Consider the following 10,127-nt stretch of genomic DNA (forward strand, 5'->3'; position numbering starts at 1 on the left):
ACCCAAGCTGATAGAAGTTGTATGAGTGGAACGCAGGTGGCAGCACAGAGACCCCAGTTGGGCTTCAGTCATTTTGGAGAAAGCCCTTCATAAGCAGTAAGTCATGCAAGGAAGTGACATAGATCGAAATACGGAGTAGGTAGCCATGTCTTTTTTCTATCTCTGTCTTTATGCAGCATTACACTAATGCAATTTGTTTTCTGTATAGGTTTCTACACTACATTTGTGCTTGGATATTACTTAATTTTGTATGGAAGACACTGATATATCAATGGAACAGTGCCAGCATGTTAGCAGGATATGAAAAAATGAAATCCTTGACGGTATCCAGTGGATGCTTATGAGCACTGTTGCATAGCAGAAAGTTTGATGCCTTAAGATTCTTGATGTGCATTTTTGCAACATGGACGTAAGCCACTACAAGGGCCAAATCCTGAAATACCCTGGAAGGATATGAGAGTATGCAAGACTCTTAGAAGTGCAGAAACTATGCATTTTGGCTGCACCGCGGTGGAGGAAACTAAGTTGGTGTGAGAAATGCCATGCCGGTGTCATACGGGAGTTTCTTCCATAGCAAGTCTATGGAAGAAAGATGGGGCAGGGGAGAAAAGAGTGAAACAATCATAGAGTACGGCCATTGAAACTGCACAGTATGATTATGTGTCTCAAAGCACTATCTGGTGGACTTGCAGCATGATGCATTTTTGCTTTCTCCACTACCATTATCAGATAACCAGTGGTATTGGTAGGTGTTGCTAAACAGCCAACCCAAGACTCTGGCCTTTTAGTCCTCTCTGATATTGAAGTTCTCTTCCTACAGGCTTGCTTTGTTGCAATACAACATCAGACAAGCAAGGGTTTTCCATTGCATTATTTTTTAAATTTTTCCAGAAATAAGGGCCCACTGGCAACATGGTACATTAGTTAGGGAGAATAAAGTTTCCCCGACTTTCTGTTTCTTTAAAGTGCCAATAGTTTAATTTCTACAATTTGTCTTATTAAGCCATATCAACAATATAATTTAGTAAATTTAGTAAAGTGAATTCCTCTCCTTCCTCCCCCCCCCAGATGTTTACCTGAATATTACTTTCAAATCTTTTTGACTGATAATCCCAGCATAAAGATCCCAATTGATTTATCCATCTTCTTTCAGCCCAGCTCCATAAATCATCCACTTCTTTTTTAAGAGAAAATAAACAAATATGTACTGTACTTTATGGGACTGGATTTCACAGGGATTTTTACTAGCAAAATTCCTTGAGTAAGATGTGGAAGAATGCACCCAAGGGAGAAAGAGGGTTTGTTCTCTAGTTACCCCTGCTTTGGCATCTCTCCCTCCCACAGTCTCACTGACCCTGAATCCAAGGCCTATCCTTTTAAGACACAAACCTTTTTCTGAGCAAATAATTCTACAAACTACTGTGGGGGCTTAATCTTTATTATCAGTTCACAAGGGGCAGCAAAGTACTCGATGCTTGACTCAGAAGAATCCTCATCTCCAGCCGCCCAGCTCTTTAAGCAGAATTCTGGCTTCCGATACTCTTTAAGGAGGAGACCATTGTAGCCACGAAGTTCCGTCTTGGCTCACCGTATGGTGTTAGACTTCCCCGTCATTCTACCTTGATGTGTACCTTTTAATTCCCTATCATAAATTGTGTCCAAGCTGCTCATAGTTCGTTAGCTCCATAAAAATATTAAATTCTTCCCAAACCCCTTTTATATAAATTATCCCATGTATGATACAAGTGGAAAAACCGGGATCCACTTTGCAAATCTTAGGAAACATGACAATAGTTGGATGGGGGGAATTATATTGAAAATAAATTTTGTAGTTTGTAAAATAGTTTAGGATCTTCTTAGATCAGCTTAGTTTACAAAATGAAGGAAAAGCTAAAATGGTTTGTGCTGTCTTTGTGACCAACCCAAACTCAAGAGCTGGATCCTACACACTTCCTGTGCAAAATGCAGAAATCAAGCTCAGGGCTTTCTGTGCAACTGCTAACCTCACTCTCCATACTCAAGGTAGTGGGATTTCACCCCAACTCCTGTCCTGAAATAGCAGTTGCCACCAGTGCTTCAGAGCACATGGGGGAAATAAGCTTTATGTGGCACAACAGCACCTTGCATATAGCTTCTCCAGGTCAGGTGGGGATGAATAGAGGCAGGTTTGTTTTTTTGTCTTCTTATGTCCCAGCCAGCCCACAGAATGGTCCCACAACTTCTTGCACTAGCTAGGCACTGTAGCAAATGGACAGCCCCTTCAGTGTTGACGCAAGTGGGCAGAGGTGCCATGCTCTGCCTTGCTTGTCCCATTCATCATACAGTACCTGTGCTTTGACTCTCAACAGCTTCAGGAAGGATAGAATGGAATCAAGTATATCTTGGGAGCCAGGCCATAAATTTATGGGTTGCGTTTACCAGTTAGGTCAACTATAGCAGCACATTTCTTATAGTATGTCATATATGTAGAGTACGTAAAATGGGTAACAGGGTTCTCTTTGTAGTGTGTACATAGGAATTAAGGCCCATCTGCACTTAACGTGAATCTTAGAAGTCCACACGTTGCTGTTAATGCATTCCCTTTTTTCACTGATGGGGTAATAATTGTCAATATTTAATACTTTATTGATTTGCAGTCCTTAAACCACTTTGAAAAGGTTCCAGAAGACTCTTCTTCATGGTATCCGTTGTTTAATGTGTAAACTATCTTGACCAGTATTGAGAAATAATACCAAAGAACATAGTTTGTAAACGGTTTAGTTTTAATTCCAATGCCTTATGAAAGCATTTTGCTAGTAAATGACCTAGCATCAGCAGGTCACATTTAAGGATCAATGTAATTTTTAATGCTAGTAAATAGTTTGCATTCCCTAGCAGACACATTCCTGTTTCAAGAAGCTCCCCTGAGTTCTGATTCTAGCACAATCTGGCGTTGCTTGCTGGCCACTTTTATGAGTTCAATTTTATGTTACAGATTTGGGGTGAAGTTGTTTTTTAAAACAGCAGCACTTTTTCATTTATCAACCACTCTTTTTCTGGTAGAATAATGCCTTAACAATTGGTATCTACTACTAGAGTCAATCAAGTTCCAAACATCATCTTTATTTTTAATAAGATGCCAACCCTAATACACAATGTGACGTTAGCTCCTGGTTACTTAGCAATACATCTCTTGGATCTGTGTTGGAAACTTTCATGCTTTAACTCAGTCTTAATATCCAATATGTATTCTCCAGATCTTAACTTGAATCTTGCAAATGGTAGAAAGTGTCTGTCCACATTTACAGAACATTAAGTGAAGTTAAGTTGTAGAAGATCATCCAACAGGGATATGACTGACTCATAACTTGGGTCAAGTTAGGATGGCATCAGAACCTTTTTCTTGGTACCCAGAAATTGTAAACACCAACAGATGTACAAGTTAATTATGTTGCAGTTCCCAAGTAGTCCCAGAATTCTGGGATTCTACCAGGAAAATTTTATATAAAGTGGTTTAAGGAATGCAGATTTTTCCTTCATTCCTAAATGCATTTACCAGGAAGTCCTATGGGTTTCTGCAGAGATGACACATACATGGTTTAGAATTGCAGACCTTAATGCAAAACAGAGAACATCTCTCCACTGTGTCTTCATTTCTTCTGCCCTCGTGTGTAAATTACAAGGCCATAATAGTGACATCCTTAGTTTATGTCTAGGGCTGCCAAACCTGTGTGTTTACCAGTGGGTATGTCAAATACATTATCCTGTATTTATGACAAAGGTGTATGCAAGGATTTTACTTAAATAAAGGTATATCCACTGTAACTAAGCAAGCTTGCAAATACTCAAATTTAAATTGGTATGAGGTTATTTAGAGGATATATAATGTGAATAATGCATCTGTTTTTTATGTTGCAGATAGGAATATTCCTATGCACAAAGAAAGCATTGCCATTAATACTTTAAAGTGACTTTTTAAACGGACTTTTATAAATAAATTAAATATAAAAGAATACAGATCATTTTGCCTGAAATTTTCATGTTTTTATCTGCACCTTGTAATATTTTCATGTGTATTTTTCACCAATAATTTTAAATCATGTTGAGTATTTTATATATCAAAGTGCAGACTTCCATTAATATCTTAAGCATAGCTCCTTTTAAGGGGAAAAAGCATAATCTTTAAACCCTTCTTTGCCAAAGTGATGATACATTAAAATGGATTATGACACACTGAATGCAAAAGAAACTAAATAAATACGTTGAAAAAATGAGCTAACTTGTGAAATGCATTTCTAATTGGTGCAAGTGATGAAGATACAATTTCAATTCTCTTTTATGCGTGGGTATACCGTATTTTTCGCACCATAGGACGCACTTTTCCCCCTCCAAAAATGAAGGGGAAATGTGTGTGCGTCCTATGGTGCGAATGCAGGGTTTCGCTGAAGCCTGGAGAGTGAGAGGGGTCGGTGCGCACCGACCCCTCACGCTCTCCAGGCTTCGCGGACCTCTTCGCAAGGAGCCGGAGCACTCCGGCTCCTTGCGGGGAGTTGCCAGCATGCCGAAGCCTGCGCGCGCTGAGCTCAGCGCGCCCAGGCTTCGCGGACCTCTCCGCAAGGAGCCGGAGCGCTCCGGCTCCTTGCGGGGAGTTGCCAGCATGCCGAAGCCTGCGCGCGCTGAGCTCAGCGCGCCCAGGCTTCGCGGACCTCTCCGCAAGGAGCCGGAGCGCTCCGGCTCCTTGCGGGGAGTTGCCAGCATGCCGAAGCCTGCGCGCGCAGAGCTCAGCGCGCCCAGGCTTCGCGGACCTCTCCGCAAGGAGCCGGAGCGCTCCGGCTCCTTGCGGGGAGTTGCCAGCATGCCGAAGCCTGCGCGCGCTGAGCTCAGCGCACCCAGGCTTCGCGGACCTCTCCGCAAGGAGCCGGAGCGCTCCCACGGCTTGCAGAGAGCTGCCTGTTTGCGGGCTGGGGTCGGGGGAAGCTCGAGCTTCCCCCGCCCCAGCCCCGCGCCTGGGGGGGGGGGAAATAATTTTTTCCCCTTTATTTCCCCCCCAAAAAATGGGTGCGCCCTATGGTCCGGTGCGCCCTATGGTGCGAAAAATACGGTAAATGCGTGGGGACATCACTTGGGAAGAGAAGCTTTAAAAGAGTTGGGGCTATCTCTCATGTGTCAGTCCAATTAAATAAAGATAACAGTGGGCAGATGTTGCCAGACTTCACCTCCATTTTGGGTTCCCACACTTGGCTCCATTTTGCCTGGAAATGTTAGCTAGTAAAGGCTAACAAATTAGGACAGGATACATTTCACAGGTCCCATTGACACTATACTTGAAATGGAAGTGTCCCAGCCCAAAGCATGGATCACTGTTGCCTACCTCTGTCCCTGACAGGTTGCTGCTAGAAAGCATGCTACCACTGAGGACACACAACATGACAAAGCTAAAATCAAGAAACACTCTCAAGATACACTTCCGGGGAAGGAGCCGTCGCAGGTTAGTCACCTCTCTCGGGAGCTCCCAGATGTAATTAAGTGGTGACTAACGGTGGAGGATTATGTGTCATTTTTGTCTCTGCTGAACAGAGACAACATTTGGATTAATTCCTGGATGTTCTTGATGGATTGCTTGCTGACGTGGGATCGAGAAATCCTATTGGACGGCTGAGTGACCAGGAGTGGGAAAAACGGTAACATTGCCCAGGCACTGCTAAAGATCTCTGGAGGTCAATCTCCTAGGAAAAGACGTAACCATACCTCCTTTCTTTAGTTATATCTGAAACTACTATAAATCACTAAAGAAATTAAAGAAACTACTCCTTTGTCAGTAAAAATGTCAATTTGAAATACAACCCTAAAGCTGGCTTAAGAAGAGAAGTCATTGAAAGACTGACGGCAAAATTGGTTTTCTTCAGGAAGTATCTAGTTTGTTTCGAGGAAAGCATACAGCTGTTCATAACACACACCTGCTTATAACAGAGAAGAGAATCTCTAAGAAGTGTCTATGTTCTTGTGCTGTTATATCTTTGATCCTCCATTTCACAAGTGATTGCATTGACAGTAATGAAAATTAATGGTTACTGCTGCGCTTGCATTAGGAAGAATGGAATGCTAAGAATGTGGTTAGGACTGTACTTCTAGCAGCACCCAAGATTGCAAGTATGTTAAGAAATAATCTATTAACTGTGGCAGGTTTTCAAAAATTATTTGATCAACAGAGAACGCAATTAAAAATGGGAGATGCAGAAAATGATAATGAGCAAATCACTGAGTAAAGTGGAGGTGGGTGTGGAATTGCAGCTCCTGGGGAAAAATACTGGAGATGGTTTGCTATATCAGGAGGAAGGTTTTACACAGATTGCTGAAGAGTCACAGCTCCTGGAAAAAATTATCAAGGTTAATTTGTCAGCCCTCGAGGATGGTTTATTGCTGATGCTGGAAGGAGTGCAACAGATGTAATGCTGGAAGGCGATGGAATTCATGGAAGGAGGACTCTGTATTAACTTGGAATCATCTCAGAAGACAAAGTGATCATGCTTCCTGCCATACTTTTGGAAAAAAAGAATGGAAATACAGGAAATTGAAAGAAAAAATGGCAAGGACTGAAGACCATGGCAATAGGAAATGGAACTGGAAGATACAGGAACTTTTTGGGAGTGCGAATGTCTACTTAATTTCTGATCAATTGTGGACATTGTCATATAAACACAGTAAAGAAATTCATGATGAATAAAGAATAAGGACTGAACTGTCTTTTAAAATCTGGTGGTAAAGTTGTGAGGGTGGACCGGAAGAAGATTAAGGCCGACTCTTACTTTTAATAATAATTGGAGAACCTCTTTTGGACTTCTTGGATGGGAAGGGAAAGGAATGAAACTGAGATGCCTGGATTTAACACTGGGAAAATAACACCTAGAAGGAACGAATAACTGGACATTACTCTGGATTGAACATCAGATTATTACGAGAAACTTTTGCAAGCACAACTTGAGGAGAGAAGATGATCCTTTCTAGGCAGAATAGCATTACTGTACCAAAGTTTGGAAGAAAAAGAACACCTGTAACTTGGAACAAGCACTGAGACTGAGAGCTGAAGAGTAATACATTTATTTACAGGCCTTCTTACATAACTGGTGGTTGCCACTGTCAGCAATTGCAAGCAGTCCAGCTGAACGCCAACTTAAGTTTTTCAAGCTTCTGTCCATTTCTTGGTCACATTAAGGTGACCCAGATGTTCTGTAGCATACTTATGCTCTGGAAACTTAGCTTTTTCTGCAGCTATTGCTCTTTCCCGCCATAAACGTCTGCGTTCTGCATTGTGGCGATACTCCTGGTCTTTTGTCATGTATGGCCGGCTCAGCCAATATTCATTTTCAGCTTCCCTTTCCAGCCTCTTGATGATACCCTGTTTCATTATCTCTGTAACGAACCTCGGCCGTCTGTGTTTACCAATCCACTGACTCCCAGGAATGCGGTTTCGAAGCCGTGCTATGGTCAGAAACATACCTTTAACAGCAAAGGAGGTTAACATTGATTACTTGAATATTCTTCAATCAAATACAAGAGGTCAATATTATTTACAGTTAGCAGCTAGAACCCATGGCTATGATGAATTAGAGAAGCTGACTTCTAGCTTGAGACATCAATGTGTACACCTATCTCATAGGATTTTTGGCAATCATCCTTGTGTCAGAGGCTGCGGGGGTCTTTCTCTTGATTTTTGATCATGTGTAAGTAGAGGACAGACTGGTGCATCTTTTGATTCCCACAAAGGCACTCTTCCCTTCCCTTGATTCTCTTCAGTTAATGGAAAATCCAAGTGAGGCAACACTTACTACTGATAAGCCAGTAAGGGTTGTACCATTTGAGGCTAGGTACATACCATACATTTAAAGCTTATTCCTTGCCTGCAAAAAAATAATAAAATAAAATCTTGACACTTGTAGCTCTATGAGGGGTAAACTACGGTCCTCAAGATTCTGTGAGGGGTGGACAGAATATACTGTACTTTTATTCCAACAACAACACTAGAATCTCTGTGGAGCAGAGACTTGAATTGATAATGCATAAACAAACATATTGCTTGTGCTGTGTATTGCATACAAAACTTAATAAGAATGTACCACAGGACAAGTTACTGTAGTTATATATTCTTGTATTTACATGGAAACCAATAAAAATTATTTGGACAGAAGATTCTGTGAGGGGTGTGTAGACTTTAAATGAATGGTGTGTATGCAGCCCCCGTCATCAGCTGGGGACTCATATTTGAATGTCCCACATCAAAAACTAAGTATCAGAGAAGAGCTCAATCAAAGCCTTCACACTGATATGCCAACCCCACCTACTGTGCTATGCCGAACCCACAGTAGTACACTGAGCAGGGATTACATTCTTGGGGTAGCACTTCATATGCAAAAAATCCGATACTTGAACCACCTTCATATGAGCAATCTTGACTGTGAAGCAAAACAAGAGCTTAATTTTAAGCTCTCCGTCTTGCTTCCTGGGCTCCAGGAGGCTCTTGCAGGCCATCCAAGTTCCCGGAGATTTTGTGAGAAAAAAATATCATGAAATCTCCAGGAGATCTCAGATTCATGTGAAGAGACACAGGACTATAATATAATCCCCACCCCACCCCCCAAAAAGTATTAACAGATGAAAATAGTCACTCAGCTGAAACCCGTCTCTCCCAGGACCAAAGATCACACTTTGTTACCGATTGCTCTCGTCAATTAAACTATTCTTAACCCCGTTTTCAGGGCACAAAGTGGCTTACATTACTCTAAATGCATGAAATGAAATAACAAAAACGCAGCAGCATCTAAATAGTTTTTTTCAAGTACTGTACAGCACAATTCAGCAAACCAGACAAAAAAAACCCCAGAAGAAATATTTATTTTAAAGACCACCAGCAGTGAGGGACTGCACCTTGGGGGTGTAGTTCTAAAGTGTAGGGCCACCACCGATAAAGCCCTGTCATCTCACAGGGAGGCTAGGGAAGCCCTCTACCACCTGCATGTTGTAGAAAGTAAACTCTGAAATAAATTCACATAGCTGCAAACCTCTCACGCTGCTGAAATTCCTAGTCTTGGGAATTTAGATGTGGTTGATTCAAACAACACTTTTGAGAAGCAAGGCAACCCTCACGCTCTCATTTCTTGCTGTAAGGAAAGTGTGGAGGCTGCCCTACATCGCTTCTCAAACGCGTTGTTTGAAACACCTCACACACACGACATCATAGCTGTCAACTTTCAGATTTGAAAATAAGGGATCAACAACCTCAAATAAGGGCTCAGCCGCCTCACCTGTCCTGGGGACAGTCTACGGGATATCTAACAATCTGGGATAGCAGCGGGAAATGGCGCTGGAATAAGGGAATTTCCTGCCAAAAAAAGGAAGGTTGACAGTTATGCACTACATGCTGGAAGAAGCATGTGAGCTGCTTTGGCTCCCCACCTCCACCCACTCATGGGGAATGAAATCCTGCTTTCTGTATTGACCCTGTTCCCTCGCCCATCGCCTGATGCCACCAGTGATATCAGCTGATCAGCAAGGTGTGCATGATGGGGGGGGGGGAATGGCCCCATGGACAAACCTGGACGTCCTTGAGGACCAGAGGATCCCCACTTCCCTGGAGGCTCACCTGGAGCGTGTGAAAGGACTGTGAACCGAGTTCAGTTCCAGCAGCGGAAAACAACGCCTCTGCTTTAATGCTACACGTTTGCCTTTTGCGCCTGGGCTTCGGCTGGTAAATCTTAGGAGCTCTAGTAACAACAAGAAGAAAAAGCAGGAGATCTGACACGTCTGAAGTGCTCCCATCCCGGGATGGGATGGCAACTAGCCCCTGCCTCCTTCCACTCCAATTCTATCAATGCCTACCAGCCACCTTGGGCAGCTTCTCGGTGTCCCGCCCGCTTCCCCTTGCCGCCGGTTTAGAGGGAAACCCTTTCCCCCGCGCCCACCTGCTTCCCCGTCCCTCCGCTCTGCCCGCCCGTCCCCGCAACCCCTTTCCCGCTGCTCCTCTTCAGCTCACCGGTCACAGGTCCGCCCGTCCCACCTCGGCAGGGAAAAGAAAATGGCGCCGCCCGAAAGGTTCCACCGCGCTTCAGCCTCAAAGCTCTCGCGAGAGTGAGGAGATGTCCTCCCACCCCCCC

The 10,127-nt window shown here is 43.2% G+C and overlaps 2 protein-coding genes across 7 annotated transcripts in view; one reads left to right on the forward strand and one right to left on the reverse strand.

The window, feature by feature from the left end:
- The window catches only part of ZDHHC20 (zDHHC palmitoyltransferase 20), a 38,443-nt gene extending 34,190 nt beyond the window's left edge, over positions 1-4,253 (forward strand). For both annotated transcript variants that reach the window (XM_081909413.1, XM_081909414.1), the window contains one exon: positions 209-4,253. The gene's annotated coding sequence lies outside the window, so the exon portion shown is untranslated. The remainder of the gene's footprint in view (positions 1-208) is intronic.
- Positions 4,254-7,061: 2,808 nt separating this feature from the next.
- MRPL57 (mitochondrial ribosomal protein L57) lies at positions 7,062-10,115 on the reverse strand. Of its 5 annotated transcripts, none has more exons than XM_081908673.1 (3): positions 10,007-10,115; positions 9,617-9,737; positions 7,062-7,476 (listed from the first exon to the last, which is right to left on the reverse strand). In XM_081908673.1, exon 3 carries the CDS (start codon positions 7,472-7,474, stop codon positions 7,160-7,162), a length of 315 nt encoding a protein of 104 aa, XP_081764799.1. In that variant the 5' UTR covers positions 7,475-7,476; positions 9,617-9,737; positions 10,007-10,115; the 3' UTR covers positions 7,062-7,159. The 5 variants fall into 5 exon arrangements, with proteins under 5 accessions (XP_081764799.1, XP_081764802.1, XP_081764801.1 ...); XM_081908676.1 differs by having other exon boundaries at positions 9,569-9,737; XM_081908675.1 differs by lacking the exon at positions 9,617-9,737 and having other exon boundaries at positions 10,007-10,103.
- Positions 10,116-10,127: the final 12 nt, after the last annotated feature.

Source organism: Podarcis melisellensis (assembly GCF_964234715.1).
Source record: "Podarcis melisellensis genome assembly, chromosome: 4".
Lineage (NCBI taxonomy): Eukaryota > Metazoa > Chordata > Lepidosauria > Squamata > Lacertidae > Podarcis > Podarcis melisellensis.